The sequence below is a fragment of the Macaca thibetana genome, chromosome 14 (assembly GCF_024542745.1).
Source record: "Macaca thibetana thibetana isolate TM-01 chromosome 14, ASM2454274v1, whole genome shotgun sequence".
In the NCBI taxonomy this organism is placed as follows: Eukaryota; Metazoa; Chordata; class Mammalia; order Primates; family Cercopithecidae; genus Macaca; species Macaca thibetana.
Genome location: NC_065591.1, coordinates 116,905,197 through 116,932,479, shown reverse-complemented (window position 1 = coordinate 116,932,479; position 27,283 = coordinate 116,905,197). Strand labels below are relative to the sequence as shown.

The following is a 27,283-nucleotide window of genomic DNA, read 5'->3' as shown; positions in this document are numbered from 1 at the left end:
GAGATGGGTTTCACCATATTGGCCAGGCTGGTCTCAAACTCCTGACTTAAGGTGATTTGCCCGTGTTGGGGTTACTGGTGTGAGCCACTGGTCCTGGCCCCAGATGTCTTATTGTTCTATCGACAAGATGTTCCAAACTCGTGGTTCTTTTTTTTTTTTTTTTTTTTTGAGATGGAGTCTCACTCTGTTGCCCAGCTGGAGTGCAGTGGCATGATGTTGGCTCACTGCAACCTCCACCTCCCAAGTTCAAGCGATTCTCCTGCCTCAGCCTCCTGAGTAGCTGGGATTACAGGCGCCTGCCACCACACCCAGCTAATTTTTATATTTTTAGTAGAGATGAGGTTTCATCATGTTGCTCAGGCTGGTCTTGAACTCCTGACCTTGTGATCTGCCCGCCTCAACCTCCCAAAGTGCTGGGAATACAGGTGTGAGCCACCGCGCCTGGCCACCAGAGGTTCTTAATTGGGGGAGCTCAGTGGAATTATCTAAGGAGCTTTTTCAAAATGCCTTTCCTGAGGCTTTATCACAGACCTATGGGATTAGTCCTCCGCATGTACATTTTGAAAAATCTTCTCAGATCAGGACAGTTGCTTTAAGACAGTCTTTTCTGATAGCTGAACATTTTGTTTTCCCCTAAGATCTTTGCATCATGGTTCATCTAAGTTTGACTGAACTGCTTTATTTTTCTATTTGCATGATGGTGGATAAAAGGAGGGAAACTGGGGGATGCAGAGGAGTCTTGTAGCCCTGAGGGACTTACTAAGATAAGAGTTCTTGAGGCTCTATTTATTCTTGCAAAGCTCAGGCTTCATTTCTGGCCTGACTCTGTAAGCCAATGTCTTGCACTTACTCTCTAGTCAAGAACCCTGGGGCGTTATCTGGGACAGCCTGGTAGCCGAGAGGTCTCTGGGTGTGGTGATGATGGAGCAGGAAGCATTTGCCCTTCTTGAGTCTCTCTCTTCCCCCAGCGCTTCAGCATGGAAGGCATCTCCAACATTCTGCAGAGTGGCATCCGCCAGACCTTTGGCTCCTCAGGAAGTGACAAACAGGTACGCGCAGTCTCCCTGCTCCAAGCTCTCCTCCTAGACCCCGGCAGCTTGGCCTCCCCAACAACGAAGGGGGACAGTGACTCGCCAGAATTATCCCAGCATTTATTTAGGGGGTTAGGGGTCCTAACACTTTCTTCTCCTCTTAAGGAGGAACAGAGAGTATCTATTTAAAAGGTGAACTTTTTTTTTTTTTTTTTTTTTTTTTTTTTTTAGCTTTAGGGTTCTAGGACATGGGCAAGACTTAAAATTCAACACTGCTTGTAGGTCTAAGAATTAAGTTGTTTTAAGGATGAAATGCATTAAAAGGGAATCCGTTTGATGATAGATCCCATCCAGAGTTTAATTAACTGTCCATCACACTGGATTACCCGCCAAGCCATTCCCACTAAGACTGCCTCTGCAGCTGCCCAGCTCTGGTTGTAACCGATGCTGTGGCTTTTTGTTGGCTCAGTAATTTCCTTGTGATGTAGCTTGCATTTCTGGTTATTAAGACAGCATTCACAACTTTTATCAAGTGGCTGCTATGTGCTAAGCTCTGTTGTTAGGCCCACAGGTGCAAAGGTGAAAAGTCCCTGTCCTCATGGAGTGTATAATCTAATAGACATGGCTGGCACGTGAACAGAAAGTATGAGATGGTGGAATGAGTGCACGTGAAAGTGTATATGTTTTAAACATATTTGTAGCTGAATTCTAAGTGCTAGATTAATTCTAGAACTCTAGAGATTCTAGAGAACGGGAAGAGATTTTAGAAGCATTGAACCCAGTCCTCTTGTTTTATGGCAGCGAGAACTATGTACCGGAGATCCAAGGCATTTTTCCAAAGCCACACACACTGCCAGTGGCACAGCCGAGACTAAAATGTGAGCTTCTGGCCGGGTGCAGTGGCTCACGCCTGTAATCCCAGCACTTTGGGAGGCCGCGGCAGGTGGATCACCTGAGGTCAGGAGTTCGAGACCAGCCTGGCCAACATGGTGAAACTCTACTGAAAATACCAAAACTAGCCAGGCGTGGTGGCGGGCACCTGTAATCCCAGCTACTCGGGAGGCCGAGGCAGAAGAATCACTTAAACCCGGAGGCAGAGGTTGCAGTGAGCCGAGATCACGCCACTGCACTCCAGCCTGGGTGACAGAGCGAGACTGTCTCAAAAAAAAAAACAAAAAAACAAAAAAAACTGAGCTTCTTAGCTTTGGTCTAGAGCTCTGGCACTCACCACCTCAGGCTTCCTTGAGGCTCCTTTGACAGCCCACTAGGCCCTGGTGCTGGTTTTGTTGTAGGAGCACCTGACATCCAGCAGAGGGAGCAAATCTGACATCGGAGACCCTGGGCGGGGTTGAGGTTCTCTTGCATGTCTTTTTTGACAAAAGAGAAAGAATTCCTTCTCAAACTGCTCTGCAAAGAATAAGAAAATATAATCCCCTTGGAGATATTCTCTGCTCTCAGTCTGAAGGAGAAAAAGCTCCCCAGGATTCCTAAATAACAGAGAAGTCTGTAGTGTAGGAAGAATCTAGAAGTTGGAATGGAGAGAAGTTTTCCTGGCTAAATGTGGGAGAGTCTTACTTTTAAAGAGACATCCCCTAAAGATGGAGAAGAAGTTCTGAAACAGTGATGTGCCAGTGACCATGAATGTTTCAGAGAAGGTCAGATTTGCAGAGTGTGTGTCTTAGAGAAAGGCTAAATTTCAGCCCAGAGGAAGCGTGTCTTCTGTCTCAAGCCCCCTGCGTGCTGTTTGTCTTGCAGTATCTGAACACAGTCATTCCTTACGAGAAGAAAGCCTCCCCTCCGTCAGTGGAAGACCTGCAGATGCTGACAAACAGTGAGTTCCTCTTGTTCTCAGCCAGATCAGCGGCTCCTTTTTCTCCCTTCCTGCCTGTACGTTGTACCTCCGGTGCCGCAGCCCCGAGACTCCTCAAAGTAGGTTTCGATGGGCTAAAATACCCTCCAAATTACTGCGTCACATCCTCCTGCACAGTGTACAATTAAAACAGTCTGCACTCATAACCAGAGCTGTCTTTCTTTCCCCTGGTTCCCACGGGGGAAGAGACGGGGGCAGGAGGGGGGAAGAGCTGTGAAAGAGGTTGGGGTGCTGGTGCAGGGGACGTTTTTATTTTCCCCCGCAGTTCTCAAGGCTTGGCATCCTCTGCCTCCCTGTTTTCTCTCTCCCTGCAACTTGAGGTTGCCTGGTCGGCACTTGTGCCCCTTGAAGCAGGGCGCCCAGTCTGTGGGTCTGGCTGTAATTTTAATGAGAAGCGAGGTTTCTTGGATGGGGTAAGGCTGTCTGGAAAAAATAGAGTCTAGCTTTCCTTCCAGGAAGTGACTGCCTCCTCTCCTCCACTTTGCTCTGTTGTCAAATATTAATAACCATTCTGAGCTATGAGGGAAAACAGTGTGTAACAAAGAGCCTTTTGTAGACAGTAACTGTTTATATACATCAAACAGTAGGACCCGCCAAGGGCTGGGGGGCACATGGTGTTAGCCATCAGTGTCAGCTTGGCCCTTTTAGGAAGAGAAAAGTCCTAGGCTGAGATGTGGTGACAGGCCCAGAGGATCACAAGGGGAATTCCATTTCCCTGGCAACTGTGCACTGCAGAGAGTGACAGCTAACGAGGCCCCGCCCACTGCAGCATGTTCTGGAGGGAAGGGGCCAGTCTGGGGCTACTGGATACCCCCGGGAAGGGAAGTTGAGCTTCTGTTCAGCTGAGGAGGATGGATATCTGCCGGGCCCTACTGCTGAAGGTGACCAAACATTTCATTTTTTTTTTTTTTAAATCAATTTGGAGGACTAAAGCTGGAGGTTCTGGCATAGACACTGTGTCCTTGAGAATCAGGAATTTTAAAATCAAAGTACAGTGACTTGTCCTTAACTCATTGTAAACTCCTTTATTTGCATAAATATGCGCTTTTTTTTTAAAGGGAGAAAACACAGATGAACTGACATTTATAGGTATTTGTGTTTTCACACAAGTTAGATTTGGAAAGTAACTTGGACAAATTATGAAAGTTGATATGTGTAAAGTATTCTATCATAGCTCAAAAAATAAATAGCTATTAATTTATTGCAGGTACCCATTCAGGAATTCAGTGTGAAATCTTTTCATTTTAATTAAGAAACAGACTTTTTTCTATTTTGAGTGGTTTTGTTTACATTTTTTAAGTTCATTAAAAAAATCATAGCTAGAGTGTATCCATCATTTAGACTACTTTGGAAATATGGAAAAGCAAACAAAGAAAAATAAATAACTCACTGTCCACTCCACTGTGGTTACTATTTTGGTGCTTTTCAGCCATAATTTTTTGTATCTTTTCTACATGGTTGAGATTATACTGACTATAAAATTTTGTGTCATGATTTTAGTCACATTAGTTAACACTTTGATAATGTTCTTTTTATGGCTATCTCTTCTATCTATGTTCCAACATTTTATTGCTTTTAGAAGAAAAACTGCCATCTTTTCTGAATACCAATTCTCCTGTAGGTTATGAAGCCTCTCTTTTGTGGCAGATCGTCATATGAATTTGTGAACAATGCCTCTCCTCTCTTCTACTCTTTGAACTAAGTACATAGGCCAAAGACCAGCTTCTGCGACTAGACAATCCTTGTAACTTTTAGATTTTGGAGATTAATTTAGATACGTATCGCCAAGTGCAATTATTGTATTTTTACGTGGTCTTCGTGGTGTGGCATTTAGTCTGCTTGTGCTCAGTTGCAAAGTATTCTTGACAACTAAGTTGAAATGAAAGCATGTCTAAAAATGCAGAAAAAACGAAAACAGGCCGGGTACAGTGGCTCACGCCTGTAATCCCAGCACTTTGGGAGGCCAAGGCGGGTGGATCACCTCAGGTCAGGAGTTCGAGACCAGCCTGGCTAACACGGTGAAACCCCGTCTCTACTAAAAATACAAAAAGTTAGCCAGATGTGGTGGCACACGCCTGTAACCCCAGCTACTTGGGAGGCTGAGGCAGGAGAATCGCTTGAAGCCAGGAGGCGGAGGTTGCAGTGAGCCGAGATTATGCCATTGCACCCCAGCCTGGATGACAAAAGCGAAACTCCATCTCAAAAAAAAAAAAAAAAAAAAAAAAAACAGAAGAAACCAGGACCCCCTAAAATCCACTTATGCTGCCATGAATACATGTCTAAAGATACAGAAGAAATAAAACAGAAACAAACCACCCCCTCAATGGCCTCAGGTTGAGTCTCTTTTTCTGGACCTGGCCACTGACTCACGCCACCATTGGACTTTCTTCCTCACTCACTCCTAACTCTTGGATTCGAGTTTCATGACCCTGTCTTGAAACTAGGCAAGGTAATCAATGGAGGACAAAGATATCGAAATGAAGTGGGAATCCCACTGTTGCAGCCTCCTCCTGACCCTAGCTATCAGTTCCGGCTGATCTTTAGTGTTTTCTCGGCTTACGAAAGTAATACATGCTCATTGAGAAAAGCCAGACCCTACAGAAACGCAGCATAGAAAAGAACACGCCCTGTGGTCTTACACTCAGAGATAACCACGTAACAGTGTCATATATTATTATTCTAGATTTCTTCTATGAACATTAGAATTTAATTATAAAGTTAATACATGTTCTGTATCCTTCTTTCTTCACTGATAACTATGTCTTGTACATATAGCTCTCTCTTATTCTTCTTTCCTTCTTCTTCTTCTTTTTTTTTTTTTTTAGAGAGAAAGTCTTGCTATGTTGTCCAGGCTGGTCTTTTTCTTGTTTTTGAGACAGAGTCTCACTCTGTTGCCCAGGTTGGAGTGCAGTGGCATGATCACAGGTCACTTTGGGAGGCCAAGAGGGGAGGATTGCTTGAGCCCAGGAGTTCAAGACCAGCCTGGGCAACATGGCAAGACCTCATCTTTACTTAAAAAAAAAAAAAAACTAGCTGGGCATGGTGGCACATGCCTTAAGTCTCAGCTACTTGGGAGGCTGAGGTGGGAGGATTACTTGAGCCCAGGAGTTTGAGGCTGTAGCGAGCTGAGAACACGCCACTGCACTTCAGCCTGTGTGACAGGGCGAGATCCTGTCTCAAAAAGAACAAAGAAAAGAAAGTCACCAATAGATCCACTACCTAGAGACAAACACTGTGGTTCTTGCTGTGTTCTCCTCTATCACCATGTGCAGGTTTGTTACAGGGGTATATTGCACAATGCCTCTCAAGTAGTTTGGACTACAGGCATGTGCCACCACACCCAGCTGTTTTTCTTCTTTTTTAACTAGAAATGAGGTTCTGCCATGTTGTCCAGGCTGGTCTTGAACTCCTGGGTTCAAGGTCTGGGTTACGACTGAACCTAAATCTGTCACCCAGGTAGCAAACATAGTACCGGATAGGTAGTTTTTAGCCCTTGCCCCTGAAATGCTGACCCTTGATAGAGGCTTCTAGACTTTTGCTCAATAGTCAATAAATGTCTGGTTCCTTTGAATCATTTGTCTCTCACTCTGGGCTAGTAGGTCATGTGGCCCCAGAAGTGAGCCTCATGACCAGGCTAAGACAGTATCTTAGCTCCTCTCTTTCTCCTTTCCTAGTTCTCTTTGCCATGAAGGAGGATAATGAGAAGGTGCCTACTTTGCTAACGGACTACATTTTAAAAGGTAAGAGCAGCCCCAGGCCTCCTGGAACAGAAGGGGTTCTCTGGAGCTCCTGCTCCCGTCAGGGAACCTTTCCAGCTTGTCCATTCCAGACCAGGCCAGGCAGGGGCCAGGGAAATCAGGGACAATTGTGAGGCTTTGCAGTAATAGGTTTTGCCTTTGGGTGTTGCCAGGAGGCCGCAGGAGGAGATTCCATCACCCCCAGTCACCAGAGTGACTTTCCTTGGAGCAGCAAACCAACAAAGGACTTACTGTGAAAATTCTGCAGAGTTTGAGCTACTTAGTATTTAGTTGGGAAAAACAAAGCCCGATGATAATTTAATACTTTTCAAGCACTTGAAAGGAAGCTGGAGACATAATTGACTACATCCTTATATAACTTTTTAACCTTTTCTTATGGAAATTGGTTGTACATACAAGAGCAGAGTAGAGGGAATGGCATAATACACTCTCAGGTACTGATTAGCCGGCATCAACAGTTATTAAGTCCCGACCAGGCTTATTTCGTTTATGCCTCTACCCAACTTCTCCCCTCCCATGTTATTTTAAAGCAAATCTCTGTCAGAGTTTTTCATTCATAACTATTTCAGTATGCATTTCTAAAACATAGGAACTCTTGAGGAAGCCCCAATACCCCAATACCATAGCCCCAATACCATTTCACAACTAAAAAAAATTAAGAGTTTCTTTTTTTTTTGAGACAGAGTCTTGCTCTGTCACCCAGGCTGGAGTGCAATGGTGCGATCTCAGCTTACTGCAACCTCCGCCTCCTGGGTTCAAGCAGTTCTGCCTCAGCCTCCTAAGTAGCTGGGATTACAGGTGCCCGCCACCATGCTCAGCTAATTTTTGTATTTTTAGTAGAGACAGGATTTCACCCTGTTGGCCAGGCTGGTCTCAAACTCCTAACCTGAGGTGATCCACTCGCCTTGGCCTCCCAAAGCGGGATTACAGGCATGAGCCACTGTGCCCAGCCGAGAGTTTCTTAATACTGACTATCCAATCAGCATTCCCTGTTTTTCCCATAAAGGATTTTTCAGTTTATTTGTTTGAATCAGGGGCCAATAGAGATCAGTATGTTGCAATTAGATAATGATATGTCTCTTACATCTCTTTGATATATGGAGGTTCCGTTTCCTTTCTCTCTTCCATGTCTTGAAATGCATTTGTTGGAGAAACTAGGTTGTCTGTGCCATAGATTTTCCTCATTGTGGATTTTTGCTAGTTTCATCCTCATGGTATAATTCAATATGTTCTCCTGTCTTCTTTATTGCCTGTGAACTGATAGAACTGGAAGCCTGATCAGATTCAGCTTCAGATTTTTTGATAAGCACTACATTATAAGTGGTTATAGGTTTCCGGACTTCCATGGGGTGACGTACATTGTCTGACTGTCTTTCCTTTTGTGATGTTAATAGCCATTGAGGATTGTTCACTGTCCAGATCCGTTATTTTATTGTTTTTTGTCCTGCATGCACACAAAACTATGCACAGTTGCAGAGGGACCGTATTTGTGGGACCTATAGTGGAGAAACCCTGAGCTATACTGTTTCTATAAGGATCAGAAGGACTAATCTTACATTTCAGCAGGAGGAACTTAGAGTAAACATTAAAAATAACTTGTTCAGCCTGGGCAACATGGTGAAACCTCGTCTCAATTAAAAAAAAAAAAAATCAGCCAGATGTGGTGTTGTGTGCCTGTAGTCCCAACTACTCAGGAGGCTGAGGTGAGAGGATCACTTGAACGCAGGAGTCTGAGACTGCATTGGGGGTTGTGATCACACCACTGCACTCTAGCCTGGGTGACACAGCAAGACTCTGTCTCAAAAACAAAAAACAAACAAACAAACAAAAACACACATAAAAAGGATTTGTGACGCAAAGATTTTAAAAGAGCAGCATATTTCTCAAAGGAGGTTCTCAAAGGAAGATTATAGAAACAGGTTATATAAATTTGGTAGTCTGGGGGCTAGACTTTATCCCTCATGATCCACTGAAATGTCAATGAATTTGTACAAGTAATTAATATTTACTAAGCACTTGCCACATGCCTCTCAACAACCCTGGGGTTAGGTGCAGGTACGTTCTATTGTATTGATGAAGAAACAAGCATGGAAAGGTGAAGTTAATTTCCCTAAGGTCATGTAGTTAGTAATGGTCAGATCCAGGATTTGAACTCAGGCCCCGGAGACTACACGCTTAGTTATTATAGCCAGCAACCACCTGCCATTGTCTCTCCTTTATTCTAAGCTCTAAACGGGGCTGTCACCACTCAGGAGCTGGTGTGACTGCTCTCAGCTAGGGCTCTCCTGGGCTCGGAGGTCCCGGCCTGCAGCTGTGTTCTGACTGCTGTCCGCTCCTCTCTTCTCGTTCCAGTGCTCTGCCCGACCTAACCTTGCCCTTTGGAGCAGCCTCGCTGCAGGAGGTCACTGAACAAGAGTCATTCCATCACAGGGACTGCATGACACCACGTAACCTCCGACGTGTATTTAAACGTGTATAGCTTAACCCGGATTAAACATGAGCAAACGCGCGGGGTCCTTTGCTGTTGGCTTCTAGTGCTAGTAACCATTGGATGCATGATGGGGCAGGGCCGGTGATGGTGCCTCCCCTTGCGGTGTCGGGAGAGGGGAAGGCAGCCGCTTTCACTGCTCATTATGTAGTTTGGCTCCAGCCCTCAAAAACAGCTTATACTGTAAGACTAATTTTGAAATAAAACCTTCATTTAATTAATATTCTTCACGTGCTTTGGAGTGTGGTGTTCATTAGGCCTCTGTTCCAGACTCTAGAGACGGGCTGTATAGCATTCTTCACTGCCGGCCTGTGGCCCGTGGCAGCCGAGGCTGTGTTTAGGGACCGGGCACATGCCCTGTTGTGGGTGGTGGTGGGATCATGGGACACAGTGGGGCTGCATATGGTATAAGCAGAAGGAGACCCTCTGCAACCTCAGTTTTTGCTGCTCAGCCACATTCAAGGGAGCTGCACCAGGGCCTGCAGAAAGGAGCTGGTCAGAGGGGGTGTGAGACCGGGGTGAGAGTGTGCAATTAGCACATAGAAAGTGGGCCTCACGGAGGAGCCACACAGCTGCAGACCTCCTGGTGGGATGGCCAGGCTGGCCCTGGAGACCCTCCCCAGGCACTCCACGGGGACCTGGAGGCTCAGGGCCTGCGGGGAGTCAGCTCTGCCGAGCTTTCCCAATGTAGGGGACTGCAACTTGTTTCCTGCACTTGACAAGGCTACCACTCCCTGTTTGTCCGCAACGACCCCTGGCAACAGTGTCCTTTGACTTTGCAGTGCCATCCCCAGCCCTTCCCACAGCCTCCCATGAACAGCAGCTCTGACTCCTTGCGCTGTCTCCAGCACTGATGGCAGGCAGCTGCCAGCCTTGACCAGCCAGCAGGTGAACGTCATCCTCGTATCCCGGATGCTGGCTCCATCTCACCACAATCTGAATTCTGTTGGCTTCCATCTTCTGGCTCGAAAGACATTGAGCCTGCCAATTCCCATATCCTCCTCTGAAAGCAAAAACTTGTACTGGGGCACTTGTTGTAGCCTGCACTGGTTTCACCATGCATTAGCACACATCATGGCACCCCACGTGTAAACAGGTACTAGTATGATCCTGATTTTGCAGAGGAGGAAACTAAGCAGCAGAGATGTTCAGTAGCTGGCCCAAGGCCATGTAGGAAGTGGGAGAGTCAGGCTGGCATTTGGGTTTCTTATCCAGTGCGACTTCCATTGATTCCCAGGAGTTTAGTGTCTGCTTGAACTAAGCATGCCACAGAGAAAGCCATACTTTATCACATCAACAGTTCCACAGAAGGCCACGGAATCCATCTAGGGGACACAGAAGTCACTCCCAGTGCCCTGCCTCCCTTCCTGGGCCTCTGCTTTTCTTTTCTTTTCTTTCTTTCTTTCTTTCTTTTTTTTTTTTTTTTTTTTTGAGATGAAGTTTCGCTCTTGTTGTGCAGGCTGGAGTGCAATCTCAGGCGGCGCAATCTCAGCTCGCCACAAACTCCACCTCCCAGGTTCAAGCAATTCTCCTGCCTCGGCCTCCCGAGTAGCTGGGATTACAGGCATGCACCACTACACCTGGTTAATTTTGTATTTTTAGTAGAGATGGGGTTTCTACCTGTTGGTCTGGCTGGTCTCCAACTCCCGACCTCAGGTGATCTGCCCTCCTCGGCTTCCCAAAGTGCTGGGATTACAGGCGTGAGTCACCGCACCCAGCTGGGCTTCTGCTTTTCTAGAAGCAGAACACTAGCAATCTCAGCTTGGGGTGACGGGGACTTATCCCACCGGGAAAACTGCTACAATGAGTAAAGCTCTAATCCAGGCATCTGCCCAGAGCAAAACTTCTGCATAGATAGAGCCCTGGCTGCCACAGCCGCATGGAAGTGACCACTAGTTCTGTGACAAAAGGGTGTGGATTCAGTTCTGCAATTCACTGGTGCTAAGGCTGAACATGCCCAGGGTCACTAGTGGTGTGAGGTCATTAGCAAGTTTAGCACTCTGCTGGTGATGGGGTTTTTCACCAGCCTCAGCAAAGGGGAAGCGGCGAATTCCCGAGAGCTTTTCTTCCTGCCTTGATTTGTCAGATCTGGGTCAGCCACTCCTTTCCCCCAATTTATCCTGCCAGCAGGTGTCTGAAGCGGCTGTGACAAGCTAATCAAAGCTGCTGGCAGTTAAAAATAAATCTCGAGTGTCAGGGATACGCTCAGGCTAGGAGGAGGTGAGCAGGGCAGGCGGAGAACAGTGGCTCCTCTTTTCTCTCTTGTTTGTCCTATCTGGAGTTTAAGGGGAATATGAAATCAATTCCTCATGGTTGTGCATTGCCCTTGCCTGTGTTCTTCCTACTCAAAGTGTGCTTTCCAGGCCAGCAGCACTGACCACACTTAGAAGCTTGTTAGAAATGCAAAATTTCAGGCCCCACCCCAGGCCTGCTGAGTCAGAATTTGCATTTTAACAAGGTCTCCCTTTAAAAGGGAGGCAGCTCTTCTCCTAAAAGGAGCCTGGGTTTTGTGCCTTGAGTTCAAATGCAGCTCTACTACATATTAAGCTAAATCTCCCTGCACCTGGTATTTTCATCAAGGACTGGAGAAGCTCTGCCCTGGGTTTTCGGAGTTGCTGAATCCTTGACTCTTCAATGCTGAACCTAGGGAATTTGTGGATAGTGTGATTATCAGGTGAACCCAGTTGTCTTCCCTCGGCTTTTCCCTCTTCTGGTCTTTCTGGATTGTGGAAACCTCAGGGAAGAGTCTCAAGAATTAACTGATTTTCGGGCCCCAGTCAGTCTTGCTTGCAAAACTCAAGTCCGGTCTAGGACGTCCGCACTCAGCAAAGTGTATTGGAGAGCCAAGGTCTGCAGGGAGCCCTCCTAGGTAAGTCAGAGGTCTGTCTGGCAAATACAGCCTGTAAATGAGGTATGTTCCCATCAATTGAAGGATTTTGCTAGGCCTAGTCTGGTCAAGTTCTGGTAAGAAAACTCCACCATAGGGCTGGGCACGGTGGCTCACGCCTGCAATTCCAGCACTTTGGGAGGCCGAGGTGGGCAGATAACCTGAGGTCAGGAGTTCGAGAGCAGCCTGGCCAACATGGTGAAACCCCCTCTCTACTAAAAATACAAAAAATTAGCCGGCTGTGATGGTGCACACCTGTAGTCCCAGCTACTCGGGAGGCTAAGGCAGGCGAATCGCTTGAACCCAGGAGGCAGAGGTTGCAGTGAGCTGAAATTGTGCCACTGCACTCCAGCCTGGGCGACAGAGCAAGACTCTGTCTCAAAAAACAAAACAAAAAAAAGGCCGGGCACAGTGGCTCATTTTGGGATGCTGTAATCACAGCACTTTGGGAGGCTGCACTTTGGGAGGCTGAGGCGGGTGGATCACGAGGTCAGGAGATTGAGACCATCCTGGCTAACATGGTGAAACACCGTCTCTACTAAAATACAAAAAATTAGCCGGGCGTGGTGGCGGGCACCTGTAGTCCCAGCTGCTCGGGAGGCTGAGGCAGGAGAATGGCATGAACCTGGGAGGCGGAGGTTGCAGTGAGCCGAGATTGCGCCACTGCACTCTAGCCTGGCGACAGAGCGAGACTCCGTCTCAAACAAAAACAACAAAGAAAACTCCGCCGTGGTGCCAGAGGCCTTTATTTATGTGTAATTGAAACAAATGATCATGCAGGAAAAACTATTTTTCAAATGGAATATTCCAGCAGTCCCTATCCTTTCATCTCTACTTCAGGAGACCAATGTGATCCTTCAGAAAGAAAACCCAGAGGGAGCATTTTGTGACCCTAAGTCTGTGAAGAAGGGATGGAGACCATTAATGAGAAGACCTGGTCCTCCAGGTGTCTTACGGTTAATTATAACCCAAGTCTTAATGGACCTCACCAAGTCCATGCCCAAGCCTCTTTTGAGCACCCACTAAGTCGCAGGCACTCCCACCACAGCCCAGTCACTGAGAGGTTTAGGGGTCTCACCAGAGGTCAAAGGCAAAAAGCACCCCAGGACGCCCAGCTGTCTTTGCAGCAGAAGCAAGAAATGGGGAGTGGCAGCCTCGTTTCCAGGGAAACCAGGAGAGGTGACTATCATCACCCAGTCAGCCTGCATAATTAGTATGCGTGGAGAGGAGAGTAATTAAATGCTACTCTTGGAGAAGAGATACTTGCATTCTTGATGGCACCTGATTATTTATTTCCTTGAGAGGATGAGAGAATGGTCGTTAGGGTTTCTGTCTGAGCCTGAGGTTTCTCTCTTCCCTTCATCGGGGAAGGGAAGCGGAGGCCACTCTGCTTGCTGGGAAGGTGCTTTGGCTTCTTACTAAAGCCTTTCTTCTAAAAGAACAATGAGCCACCTTAGCCCACAGCCCAGCAGCTCTGCACCCCGCCCAAGCCCTCATGCATATTCATCTTCAAAGAGCACAGCATGGAATATGCAAATCAGCCAGGCAGGAGCTGGTTGGCATTTTGATAATAGCTTTGTCTGAAAAACCCCAGAGACACATGCACATCTAGTTTCTCTCTTTCTCCCTTTCTCTTTTCTCTACCCCTGTATCCTGCTTCTCACTCTCTTCCACTCCCAGCCTCCCAGAGAACAGGAATATGAATCACAGAACCAAAGAAGCAAGTTACAGAGGAGGCCGGTGTCTCTATTCCAGTCCAGGGCATTTCCACTTCTGCCTCTCCTCTCTCCTCCTCCAACAGGGTCATTTTGTCTTTTCCTGTCAAAGTGTTGCCTGATCTGACAACACCCCAAGGTTTCTGGCTTGTCCTGTGTTCTCCGTTGACTCCCCCGACTCTTGCCTGGGGCCCCATTCTACGCCTGTCTCTCAGGAATTAACTTCCTTCGCTTTGTCTGTCTTCTTCCATCTTCCAACCTGTTTTGCCCTTACTCTCGGCAGTCAAGACTGAGAACCTGTCCTTGCCTTCCAAACAAGAAGGAAGGGAATCAGCTGCACAGGTCAGGAGAGAAGGTTTGGATATCAGTTGTCATCACCAACAGGTCACTGGGACTCAACATTTCCTGACACACACCAATCTCGAAAACACATCTGCACAACCATCACCAACAGTGCCGAAGGCCGTGCTACTGACCCCTCCTTTATCCCGGCAGCAGCGTCTCCTCCATGACTTGCTTCTTGACCCCCTCCCATAGCAGAGCTACTTGAATAGTATGAAGAGCAATTTCTTAAGTTCAGATGACGTGAGTCCTGCTCCTTCTCCCCGAAATGCAGATGGTCAAGTCAGGAGCTGGTGGGTGACAGAGTAGGCGCTCTGCTGTGGGAGAAGCAGGCTGGGGTTTGAAGCCCACATCCCTGGATGCTGTTTCATCCGGGACCTTGGAGGAGAAAGGCATAGGCAGGTGCAGGGATACAAGCACCTCTTGGGATTTGAGGAAAGAGGGAGCCTCTCTCCGTGACTCCAAAGGCTAGCCTGGGTCAGCCAACGATTGGGGAGGCAGCTTATCTCCTAAAAGGAGCATGGGCTTTGTGCCTTGAGTTCAAATCCAGCTCTAGATACATATTAAGCTAAATAATTTTTTAGAAAAGTACTTAATTTCTCTGAGCCTTGGTTTCCTCATTTAAAAAATGGGAATACTAATATTAATAACGCTAGTAATTCTCCCACAGTTGTTTTAAATAATCTTTAGTGTCTGGCATATGTGGTAAATGCTCAATGAAGTGTGACTTTTATTTTTTCCTAGTAAACTTCAAAAACCATAGAGTAAGGGCTGGTTCTGTTGCCTCTTTAGCCTTGGGGATGTGACCATTTTTTCAATCCAACAGGCACAAAAGACCTGAAAACAAAATCAAAACAAGACAGGTACAGCCTGTTCCCCTAAAACAGTTTTTTTTTTTTTTTTTTTTTTTTTTTTTTTTCCTGAGATGGAGTTTTGGAGTTTTGCTCGTCACCCAGGCTGGAGTGCAGTGGCATGATCTAGGCTCACTGCAACCTCCGCCTCCTGGGTTCAAGTGATTCTCCTGCCTCAGCCTCTTGAGTAAGTGGGATCACAGCTGCTCGCCATCACGCCCTGCTAATTTTAAAAATATTTTTAGTAGAGAGACGGGGTTTCATCATGTTGGCCAGGCTGGTTTCGAACTCCTGACCTCAAGTGATCCGCCAGTCTCGGCCTTCCAAAGTGCTGGGATTACAGGCATGAGCCACCATGCCCGGCCTAAAACTGGCTTTACACCTACCCTTTATCCTCATTAAATCCTGCTTAGTGGTAGCCCAGGGAGCCCTGGTACTTGCGGATTCTGGAACTAGCAGCCTCCAAGTACATCCGGACAAGAAGACAAAGTGAAGAGGCAAGAGTGGGAGTGTATTCTGGTTCCTCAGTAGGTTCATTCAAGGGAAGGGGTGGAGGAGGGATAGTGAAAAGTCACATTTATTTTTGAGCTTAGAGAACAGACTCTGTTTCCACTGGCAAAGAGATGGGTGGGTTCACAGAAGAAAAACACACAGACCACCGCAGACATGCTCAGGGAAGCCTCCTGTGCTTTATAGATAGGCGAGACAGGTGGGAACATGAGGATTAGTTGAAGAGGTTGGAGAAAGGCCCTGTAGATCTCCTAAACTGCTGCTCCCACAAATTACATAAGCCCTGAAGACCATAAGTATGCAGTCTAGAGGGTTCCTACCTATTCCCACTGTCTGCAGAAGGCAGAACTCAGATCACTGGGTGGAAGTTGCAGGGATCAGTTGGCTCTGTGTAACAATTTGGCCTTCTTTGCCCTGGGAGGCAGTGGGCAGTGTAAGGTAAAGAGAAATGACTTTTTTTTTTTTTTTTTTTTTTTTTTTTGAGACAGGGTTTTGCTCTGTCATCCAGGCTGTAGTGCAATGGCATAATCATGGCTCACTGCAGCCTCAACCTCCCGGGATCAAGCAGTCCTCTCACCTCAGCCTCCTGGGTAGCTGGGACTACAGGCACGGGCAACCATGCCTGGCTATATATATATTTTTTTATTTTTGCAGAGATGGTGGGTGGTCTCACTATGTCGCCTAGGCTGGTTTCAAACTCCTGGGCTCAAGCAGTCCTCCTGCCTCAGCTTCCCAAAGTGCTGGGATTACAGGTGTGACCCGCTGTGCCTGGCCAAGAGATGACAATTTAGTGTTCCGTGGGCTCCTATATGGCGTGGGTGAGTGGGTTTACTGACCCACAGTACCCTTTTCAGGGCTGAGAAATGATTTTTTTATTTTTAACTATAGGCTTGGATTCTTGTTAAGATGCAAATTCAGCGGAGACAAGCAATACTGAAAGCATCAGGTGTTTTCCGCTCAGAGCGATTCACTGTTGGTCCTTTCGTGGAATCAGGTTGAAAATCTCTGGGGTGCTGTTAAAAGTGCACCTACCTGTGCCCCCACCCTGTGAGTTTCTGATTCAGTAGATGGAGAATAGAACTTGGGCACCTGCAACTAAAGCTTGCTCAGCAATTCTAAAGTGCACACCAGCTGAGAATCCCTGGGTTAGGGGTTGGAGGAGAGATTGAAGACACCATTGGGTTTGGAGGTGGGGAAGATTCCACTATAACAGAGCAGTTATTTAATATTTCACCTCCTTCCAAAATGTGTCCCCACATGATTCAGTGTTATCCAGTCGAAAAGGAAGCAAGACGTGTGAAGCTGTCTGGCTGTTGGAAGCTGGCCAGTGATGTCAATGTCAGCTTCTCCAGCAGGGTGGGTGACTTCCAAGGAGAGCAGCTGCATTCTCAGGAGAAGCTGAGAAGCTGCTAAGCTGTCATCCACAGGACTAGAGCTTCATGTACTATCAACCAAAGGGGCTCCTAGTGCCGTCTCCTCTAATCCCCTCAATATGCAAGTGAGGGAAGTTGCTTTCGATGGTCCCTATGTGTAAGGGAAAGTTACGGGCCGAATCTCAACTACATCTAGGGGAGCCCAGTGTTCTTTCCTGTGCAAAGGGGTCGGGGGAGGTCCACAGATGAGCAGAGCTGGCCTTAAATGAATTTGGTAGAATAAAAATTTTGCAACACATCAGTGGAAACAGCTAGAATTTCTAGAACCTAGAAATGCACAGGAATAACAGGTGGATGTGAGGTATACACACCTGTAGTAGATTCTCTGAATAATAAGATGAAAAACATGTGAAAATGAAAAGGTATAATGAGATACACATAACTGAAGGGAATTGTCTTAAATGGCTGATTGTAATGAGATGTACATAAATTGTAAGGCTTGTAATGAAATGAAAAAAAAATCATATTCTTGCCTGATAATACTGGGTGTAATGTCTATACCAGAAATAAGTTGTCTCAGTGCGTTGAGTGTAATGAGATGCACATAATTTTAAAGAGCGTAATGAGATGAAAAATAAATCAAACACTTGTCTTAAAATGAAAGATGTACTAAGATGCACACACCTGAAGGGCATTGTCCTAAATGGGTTCGATTTAATGAGATGCATTTAATTTGCAAAGGGGCTAAATGAGATTGGCCCAGAGACAGGCTGAGAAATAGAAAGTATAAGATACACTAGAAAGTGGTATAATAAAATCTGCTTCCTCTGTGGGATGGAAATAAGGTGCCAAAGTGGAAATGCAGTGTGTGAGGTGACCGCCATTCTGTCAGTCCTTGGTGCTCGGTCCCTTGGTCTGTGATGCTCTGCAAAGTTCATCATCCTTTGTCCCTCGTAGGATACCAGGCACATAGTGGGCACCTGGGAATTAGTATTGAATGAATCACTGGCTTGAGGGTGGTAGCCTATCTGGCTAAAGGAAGTTAAAGGAGCAGCTATAAAGCAAGGAGCTTGAAACGACAATTGAAAATCATTTTCTTCTTTAAAAAAATTTTATTTTTGAGACAGAGTCTCACTCTGTTGCCCAGACTGGAGTGCAGTGGTGCTATTTTGGCTCACTGCAACCTCCACCTCCCAGGTTCAACGATTCTCATGCCCCAGCCTCCTGAGCAGCTGGGACTACAGGTGCGTGCCACCACATCTGAGTAATTTTTGCATTGTTAGTAGAGACAGGGTTTTACCGTGTTGGCCAGGCTGGTCTCAAACTCCTGACCTCAAGTGATCTGCCTGCCTCTGCCTCCCAAAGTGCTGGCCTGAGCCACCATGCCCAGCCAACAATTGAAAACTATTTTCTGAGAGCAATGTTCCTCCACATCTGAGCGTCTTGCCTAGCTATCTGAGGCAAACACTGGTTGTGGAACCTACATTGTGTCTATAACAAGCAACCCTGATGATGTTTATGCCCCGAGCCTCACTGTTGCCTGGGGAGGCAAGGTAGGCAGAAAATGTGTGAGTGGGCCGGGCGCGGTGGCTCAAGCCTGTAATCCCAGCACTTTGGGAGGCCGAGACGGGCGGATCACGAGGTCAGGAGATCGAGACCATCCTGGCTAACACGGTGAAACCCCGTCTCTACTAAAAAATACAAAAAACTAGCCGGGCGAGGTGGCGGGCGCCTGTAGTCCCAGCTACTCGGGAGGCTGAGGCAGGAGAATGGCGTAAACCCGGGAGGCGGAGCTTGCAGTGAGCCGAGATCGCGCCACTGCACTCCAGCCTGGGTGACAGAGCCAGACTACGTCTCAAAAAAAAAAAAAAAAGAAAATGTGTGAGTGAAGATATCTGGATACAAGACACAGGTATACTTTGCTGTGAAAGGTAGGAGTATCTTTATGCCCACAAACAAATATCTTCTCTCCAATATTTTGTACCAAAGGCAGGGCTCTCCCTCTTGGACTATCTTGTTTTCTTACTCTTTTTTTTTTTTTTGAGATGGGGTCTCGTCCCGTCGCCCAGGCCGGAGTGCAACGGTGCGATCTTGGCTCACTGCAACTTCCGCCTCCCAGATTCAAGCGATTCTCCTGCCTCAGCTTCCCAAGTAGCTGGGATTACAGGCATGTGCCTCCATGCCCAGCTAATTTTTGTATTTTTAGTAGAGATGGGGTTTCACCATGTTGGCCAGACTGGTCTCGAACTCCTGACCTCATGATCTAGCTGCCTCAGCCTCCCTAAGTGCTGGGATTACAGGCGTGAGCCACTGCGCCCAGCCCTTCTTACTCTTTATGGAGTAATTAGTAGAGATGAATATTTCCCTTCTTAAAAATAACCACTTAGATATTGCAGTGAGAGGGAGTAAAAAAAAAGGGCATGGGTGAAGCATAACTAAGCCACCAGTCACCCAAATAGTGACAGCCAATAGTAAATGGGCAATGAACCCTCAGCCTCAGTGCTGGGGAGAGCACAGGGGCTGCAAATGTCCTGATGACATGGAGAACGTGCCTTAGGGGGCAGCAGTTAATTCAACTACACTCAATCATGGCCGAGTGGGAATATATAGGTCCAAAGTTGCCTGATTGTCTGATTTTTCAGGAGAAGCCAGGAATCTGATTTTTTAATGTTTAACCTTCGAACTTTTAAATGTTGGCACATAATTTTAAAAAAAAACAATATATGGCTCAAAACAGGTCTGAAAATTGAATTTAAACTGAACCTCGCAGTGGAGCTGAAAGCTGCAGCTCTGAATGATGAAGTTTGAGATTTCCGTGCAAAGGATGGGATCATAGTTATAGTCATTACAGGGATGCTACGAGCACTCTTTCAGTCTCAATTGTTTTCTTTTTTCTCATGTATATATATTTTAAAATAGTTGATATTGCGGGGCGGGGGGGGGGGGGGGGGGGCGGGTCTCGCTATGTTTCCCAGACTGGTCTTAAAATCCTGGGCTCAGTGATCCTTCCACTTCAGACAACCAAAGTGTTAGGATTATAGCTGTGAGCCACCGCACCTGGACCAGTCTCAGTTGTTTCTAGTAGAATGTAAACTCCCCGAAGTAAAGAACTCGGTCTTTGTTAGCCGCAGGTGTATCCTTGTAAAACAGTGCCTGGGACAGAGTCAGGGCTGGAGAAAAGCATGCTGAGATAATCAATGACTCATCAGCAATGAATTGAGCAGGTTGCAGTGTGGCGGTCATTGCCCTCATGGGGCCCCATGCAAAGCAGGAGAGGGGATCCTGGATCGAGGAAGTTGAGCTCTGGCCACCAACTCCCATGAGCAGGATCCCTGAACTTGAAAGGTCTTTCCTGATGGGTCGGCAGTGGGGTGGGGGGAGGGTAGGGGGCAGAAGTCAGTCTGAGTCGTTGCCAGAGCCCTGATATCAGAGTTCTATTTTGGGGTAAAGGAAACCTTCCCCTACCCCTCACCCTATCATCCATCTCTCGTATTTCCACAGGGATTATGGCGTGTCTTTATGGGTTGGGTAGCATTTGGGTCATGCACAGAGAGAGGTTGTCGGCTCCTGAAAACACAACTATCTACATCTCAGGTGATTTCAGAAACCCCTTTCAGCCAGGAGTGGTGGCTCATGCCAGTAACCTTAGCACTGTGGGATGCTGAGGCACGCAGATCTCTTGAGCTCAGGAGTTGGAGACCAGTCTGGGCAACATGACAAAACCCCATCTCTGCAAAAACAAAACAAAAAAATTAGCTGGGCCTTGTGGTGCATGTCAGTAGTCCCAGCTACTCAGGAGGCCAAGGCAGGATAATCACTTGAGCCTGGGAGGTAGAGGTTGCATTGAGCTGAGATTGTGCCATGGTACTCTGGCCTGGGTGATGGGAGTGAAACCCTGTCTCAAAAATAAATAAATATATAATAATAATAATTTTAAAAGGCCAGGCACAGTGGCTCATGTCTGTAGTCCCAGCACTTTTGGAGGCTGAGGCAGGTGGATTACCTGAGGTCCGGAGTTTGAGACCAGCCTGACCAACATGGAGAAACCCCGTCTCTACTAAAAATACAAAATTAGCTGGGCATGCTGGTTCATGCCAGTAATCCCAGCTACTCGGGAGGCTGAGGCAGGAGAATCGCTTGAACCTGGGAGGCAGAGGTTGCGGTGAGCCGAAATCGTGCCATTGCACTCCAGCCTGGGCAACAAAAGCGAAACTCTGTCTCAAACAAACAAACAAACAAACAAAACACCAACAAAAAACCCACTTTGAGTTGGCAGCGTGGTTGAAAAGATGGCTGGTAGAACTTGACAGAAAAACTTAGGGAGGAGAGTGTAGGACAGGCTACTCTGCAATTTCTTTAGAATAGTGTTCCTTAAAGTGTGTTTTGTGGAATATCAGTATAACTTGAATAGATATTACTTGAAAAAAAGGGAGTTGGAGCAAATCTGGGAACAACTGAAACAAAGTTAAACAGGTTTCTTTCCTGCAGGATTTTTCAGAGCCTTTAGTGTAATAATGTGTATGATGAAACTCTACTAGCAAAATAGAATATGCAGTTAGGCTAATTTGGGCATGGATTTTTTTTTGTTTTTTTGGTAGCATATCTTTCAACAGTGTGTTCCTTAGAAACCTCTGTCTTAAAGGACTGTTGTCTTCCCAGCTCTGGAGGTGAGGTTCCGATCATGCAGTTCCTAAGATTTTCTCCCTCTGCCCAGAGAGGCGGGGTTTCTGTTGAGTTTGCAGAACTCTCTCCAGGTGTGAGGATGGGGAGGGAGGTTGGGCTCCTGAGGGCAGTGATGCAGGGAACTCCACCAGAGCTGCTCGGAGCCCACTTTGCCTGTGTAACCAACCATTGGCTTCCCTATCTTCCACCTGGCCATGGGGTGATCTGCCAGTACGTGCAAACTCTCCAGAATTCCTGAACGTGAACAAGGCACTCCCCTCCTGCTTCTAAACAGATGCCTCAGACCTCTCAGCAAGGGTGACTGAGGAAGGTACCCTCTCGTCTGGAGGTGACAAGAAGGCCTGCCACTCACTTCTGTGGGGAGATCAGCTGCCCCTGAGTTTCTTCTTGCCTGGGGGATTACGGTGCTGACCCCTGGGATTCAAGGGCAGGCTCCCCGCTGGACACAGCTCCAGGGTGAAAGGCCGCAGCCAAGACTGCCTCTCCCTCCCGCTGCCTGGGACTTTCACCTCCTCATCAGGAAACAGTGGGCACTGAGGTTAGGTGTGGGGCCGTGGTGGCACCAGCTTCAATCATGAAATCTTGTAATCCCAGCACTTTGGGAGGCTGAGACGGGCGGATCATGAGGTCAGGAGATCGAGACCATCCTGGCTAACACAGTGAAACCCCATCTCGGGAGACTGAGGCAGGAGAATGGCGTAAACCCAGGAGGCGGAGCTTGCAGTGAGCTGAGATCCGGCCACTGCATTCCAGCCTGGGTGACAGAGCGAGACTCTGTCTCCAAAAAAAAAAAAAAAAAAAAAAAGATATCCCTCGTGGGCTGAGGATGGAAACGGGAAGGCAGAAGCCTTTGAGGGAGGTGGAGTATGGTGGACATGAGGGACCGGATTCCGAGCTTCCGCTGCCGTCGGGGAAGCTGCCAGGAGAGGGCAGTGCAGAGCTTCCTTCTCTTCTCTCCCTAGCTCTGCCTTACAACTGGCCACACACAAGGTGAGTGTGCCGAACTTGGCTCTTCCTCCCCAGACAGGGCAGCTGAGCTCACGCAGGACGCACATCTACCGTGTCCCCTTCCCTGGGTAGTCAGGTGTATACTGAGGCCTCCAAATTTTGTCTGGCCTCGGGTCCCATGAAAAGAGCAAAGGATTGCCACAGCAACCACAGAAAGAGAATTGTGCACCAGGGTTACGGTAGGTAATAAGATTTACTGAAAACGTCTCGGCCACATTCAGTACTGGTTTGGTGGATACATCAGAAGGAGGTTGCATAACATTAGGCAGGTGGAGGGGCTGGGAGGAAGAGATGTGGGCACCTGTGTGCCAGTGTGCCCGTGCTGGGGGACACCTGTCCAGGTGGTGAGTGGAATGGGGGGGGGGGGTGTGTGTGTGAACAAGAGAAACGAACCAGAAAAGGAAATGCATTTTATCCCACTGCACATTGCAAAAGTCTCACGCCAAAAAAGCTAGACTTTCCTCTATGTATGGCATCAAAAGGGAGTAAAAAATGATTGGATCACCCAGATTATAAATACGGTTATTTGTTTCTCAAAAATCCCTATTAAAACATTAAATATCAGCTCTTTTGGGGGAGAAATACATTCATTTCAGGGAGACCTCGGAAGAGTGACCATCCTTTTGTTCTACCCCAGGCAGGTGGGGGAGGGGAAGCCCCAGAGGGGAAGCCCCGCGGGTCCCCTCCAGTTGAGCCAGGTCGCCACTCACATCCTGCCACTGAAGGAGATGGCTAATGCACAATTTACAAATGAAACTGCACGTCCATTAAATTAAACCCAATGGAAAACACACATGTGACCAGTCCTGTCATTCACAGCCATGGGGTGAGAGGGAACAGGAGGAGAGGGTGCCAACCAAGGGGGTCTGGAAGGTGGGTGGGAGGGTATGTGTTAGGGTGGACAGTGGAGAGCCTCCTCCTCCTTCCAGGGGCCCCAGTTCCTCCAGGGCTGTGGACAGCAGGGTTAGAACAGCAGGGTGTGTGGGGTGGGCACCCCCGCAGGCTCTTGGGTGCCATTCTCTGGGCCCTCCCCCACATTTTGGATATTGGTGGGAAGGGGGATATAGCACCTTCTCCAACCCCTGGCTTCCCACTGGACTAGATGCCTTCCAATGTTTCTTCTGCCTTCCCTGAAGGACAGAATGAAGAAAGGAAGCTGGAGGCTGATGGAGCCAGCCTGGGAGCAGAGGGATGGCTGTGGCGACCCGCTGGGTGGAAAGATTCCCAGATAAGCTGTTTTCACCTTCTCTGAAGGTCTATGGAGGGTTTGGAGCACTGAGGGTGGGAGCATCTAGGGTAAAACACCATTGTCCTATTGTTACAGGAGCTGAGTTCTGTGACCACCTAGGGACAGCTGTGGCCTCAAAGTCACCTTGATATGGCTCCTAGCCCAGGGTCTGCCATCTCCTTGGCTCTTGGAGTCAACCCAGAAGGGACTCCTCTTAACCTCCCACAGGTTGAGCCCACCAGCTTACAATTTGTTTCCAGGAGAGAGTGAAGGGGACTGTGCCTCCCATCCCTCTCTCCATGTCCATGGTTGCTGTGCACACAGACAGGGCCTTGGAGGGATGAGCTGGAGCCCGGTGGATTCTATCCCATTCTGATCTGCAAGATGTGATGCCTCAGGCCCTCCCACTCCTCTGGCCACTGGTTATGCTTTGGGGCTCCCTCCTGCCCTTGAATGTCTGTCAAAGGAGCTGAGAACCTTCTGGGGATGAAACTCAGTCCCCCTTTGTCTCTCCCCTTCCTTCTAAGTCTGCCCCCGGAGCAAAGGCCCACTCTGTGAACAGCACCAATCTGCCTCACAGTGCAGGGCTTGTAAACGACTCAAGTCCTTCCATGGGTGGGGGCCATGGGTGCCGTCTGTCCTCAGGGATTTGGTGAGTCCAGATCTCACTGCTGTCTTTCCATACAGGCTGCTCGACTGGCCCCGCCAAACAGAGTCCTTGGCAGTTCCGGGGAAGTGGGACTGGGGTCCTCGTTGAAGCTCGGTGGTTGGGAAGGAACAGGTGTCTCCTCTGCCTTTCTTCAAGCTACTGATTTGGGGAAGCTAGGGCCCAACTCCCTCGGTGCTTCCTGCCCACGTCCCCTTCCCCCCCACCCTGAAGGCCTCCCGGCGACACTCCTCTCCTGCTCGATGATCAGTGCCATCTGGGCTGCCCGACTACTCCAGGGAGTCACTGTGTTCCAAGCCCAGGTCGCTGACATTCGTTGTCTGCAGCTCGTCGACCTCCTCCTCCAGCTCCTCCTCCTCCTCCTCTTCCATCTCATCCTCATCCTCTTCTTCTGTCCCATCCAATGAGTCATCATGTGCAGCCATCATAGCCTGCTGCATGGCCATGGTGGCATTGTCTGAGGACAGGGACTGCAGGTTGTCCAGGTTGATGGAACCTGCATGAGAGAAAGCAAGGGTCAGGACGAGGCAGGGGCTGCCGGTCAGGGCCAGCACCTCTGTGTTGGACAGGGTGTAATGGACTGGCTCATAGAGCAGTGAACTTCTCCTTTCTAGGGCTGCCCAAGTCTGAGCTGGACAATGCCCTGGTATGAAGTCTCCCATCCATTCACTTGTCAGCTACTTCCTGCCCCATCTCAGGAAGCAGCACTCCCAGACACCATTCACTGAGCATTTTCTTTATGTGTTGACCACTTTTGACTTTCTAACAATTCTGTAAGGTAGGTATTATTATCCCCATTCTAAAGAGGAGGAAACAGGGTCTCAGACAGTTAAGTCATTAGCTCAAGATGACATTGTCAGTGATGACAGAGTTGGGATTCTCTCCCAGGTTGGTCTAGTCCCCTAAATCTTTTTTTTTCCCCCATCATAACCCATAAGATGATGGCTTAGCACAAAGGAACCTGTGTGCAACCATACGCATACACGTGTGCATGAGGTTATGTGTGCACACACACACACCTACACCCCACTCCCCATGCAGAGCTATCTTCATGTGCCAAGCTATAAAATGTCTGGCTCACTGAATTATTCATTGTGCACTAGGCGACTGGCAATTAGAAAAGTGTATATGGAGGGTGTGATGGAGAGGCTGGGAAAACAGCTCTTCCTAGCCTCTGTTCCCGAGCCAGCTGCCTGCCTTGGTATTTATAGATGGCCCTGGCTCCCGAGGAGCTGCGCAGATACTGACTGGTGCTAAGGAACTCAGATGGGTGCAGACATGGGGGGCTCTGCTGAGCAGTCACTGACTTGCGTGACCACCAGCTGCCACTTGTCTTTATGAGAGTGCATCTGGTCTGTTAAATTATGTTCAAAAACAGCCCCTTCTTTAGGGCTTTGGGGAGGGATAATTGCTGTGACAGAGCAGCGATGGGAGCCCAGGTAAGGAGACAGCCCTTGAATCTTTGCACAGCTTGACCTAAAGAAGCTCCAGAAGCACCCCCAGGCCTTGTCCAGGGTACGCTCAGCCCCAGTTCTTACCATCGGGGTTTGTCCCTGGGGCACCGCCCTGCTGCTGCAGCACCCCTGCAGCGATGGAGTTGGGCCAGAATCTTTGGGTGGGCCGGTGTTGAGACTTGATCTTCTTGGCTTTGGGAGCAGGGTCTGGGTTGCTGGCATCAAGCATGGGCTGCAGGATGCGCCTCCGGGCATTGATGAACCTGCCCAGAGGTAAAGTGGAGACCTGGTGAGTCACCGCCTGCATTGCCTTGGGGTGGGGGTAGGGAGGGTGAAGCTGCCTTCAGACTCCATTTCACAGAGCAGATCGGGGTTCCCGTCCCGGATGTAAAAGCCCGGCAGGGAGAAGGGCCCTGGGTACTGAGAACTTCATGAAATCTCCCGGGGCTTGGAAACTGCAAAGTCGTATGGGAAGAATGCATGGGGGGCCAGAAATCCTTGTTCAAGACCTTCCAGGATGAACAGGGGAGGAGAGCATGGTAGTCATAGGCACTAACCTCTGACTTCTCTCCAGAGGGCCGAGGGCTTGGATCAGGGCCCTCAACTCGGGTCTACTTCCATCCGGCCAGACCGCACTCTCTGAGCTCCCCATGACAGCCCAGCCAGGCACAGAGACTGGGAACGCTGACATCCCTGTGGGGTCAGAATGGCTACTCTTCCTCCCTCTCCCCACTCCCAGCTTTGCAGCACGTTTCAGTTTCAGTTCACATGGGGGTGGGGTAGACCGGATGAGCACTGGCCTCCAGCACACGGGTGCGGGCAATCCTGTCTCTCTCTGCAGTGCAGGTGGGCTGGGGGCTTCGGTGGGCGTGGGTTTTCTATTCCTCAAGGAGCTTCCAGGGATGTGCCTGACACCATGTCCCAGCAGAGGGCGCTGAGAAGCTGCAGATGAAGCCACAGGTGCCAGTGTTGATTCTTGCTTTCTGCTTCTAGCCCAAATGGCGGGACTGGCATGGTAGCTGGGCTGAGATTGAGGCAGATCCTGGCATTGGAGTCTCTTTTCTTTGCTACGCATTCCCCTGCCCAGAAGGTGCCCCCTGGATATGGCAGCCTGTGTGCAGATGGTGTAAACTCACCAGTTATTTACTTGCAGGAGGGTGAGGTTGGTCTGGGCTGCGATCTGCCTCTTCTCGTCCTCCGTGGGGTAGGGGTGCTGAAACGAGAGGCGGAGGCTAGTGAGGGCTGGGCACATGCTGGTCTGGCCCCGCCGAGAGACTGTGCCCATGCCATGGACACTATCCTGAGCCAGGCAGCCTGAGTGGTTTGGGAACCAAAATTGGGGAAGTGTCACGTTTGCTCCCCACAGAGAATGGACCTAGGGCTTGGAGGAAGGCTGCCCCATGCCTGAGACTCCACAT

General features: G+C 48.5%; 3 protein-coding genes across 12 annotated transcripts in view; 2 read left to right on the top strand and 1 right to left on the bottom strand.

Annotated features, from left to right (window-relative positions):
* The window catches only part of FEZ1 (fasciculation and elongation protein zeta 1), a 51,253-nt gene extending 41,885 nt beyond the window's left edge, over positions 1–9,368 (top strand). For 3 of the 4 annotated variants that reach the window (XM_050755711.1, XM_050755713.1, XM_050755712.1), the window contains exons 7-10: positions 969–1,049; positions 2,787–2,862; positions 6,576–6,641; positions 9,012–9,368. In XM_050755711.1, the coding sequence (XP_050611668.1) occupies positions 969–1,049; positions 2,787–2,862; positions 6,576–6,641; positions 9,012–9,028 (240 nt within the window). In that variant the 3' untranslated portion in view covers positions 9,029–9,368. The remainder of the gene's footprint in view (positions 1–968; positions 1,050–2,786; positions 2,863–6,575; positions 6,642–9,011) is intronic. The other variant, XM_050755714.1, reaches the window with a different exon arrangement.
* The window catches only part of HEPACAM (hepatic and glial cell adhesion molecule), a 543,784-nt gene continuing 525,101 nt past the window's right edge, over positions 8,601–27,283 (top strand). The window contains exon 1 of the mRNA XM_050755709.1: positions 8,601–8,604. The gene's annotated coding sequence lies outside the window, so the exon portion shown is untranslated. The remainder of the gene's footprint in view (positions 8,605–27,283) is intronic.
* PKNOX2 (PBX/knotted 1 homeobox 2) overlaps positions 22,691–27,283 on the bottom strand; it is a 329,979-nt gene continuing 325,386 nt past the window's right edge. For all 7 annotated transcript variants that reach the window (XM_050755704.1, XM_050755705.1, XM_050755701.1 and 4 more), the window contains 3 exons: positions 27,002–27,078; positions 25,950–26,128; positions 22,691–24,907 (listed from right to left, as the gene is read on the bottom strand). In XM_050755704.1, coding sequence (XP_050611661.1) covers positions 24,681–24,907; positions 25,950–26,128; positions 27,002–27,078 — 483 coding nt within the window. In that variant the 3' untranslated portion in view covers positions 22,691–24,680. The remainder of the gene's footprint in view (positions 24,908–25,949; positions 26,129–27,001; positions 27,079–27,283) is intronic.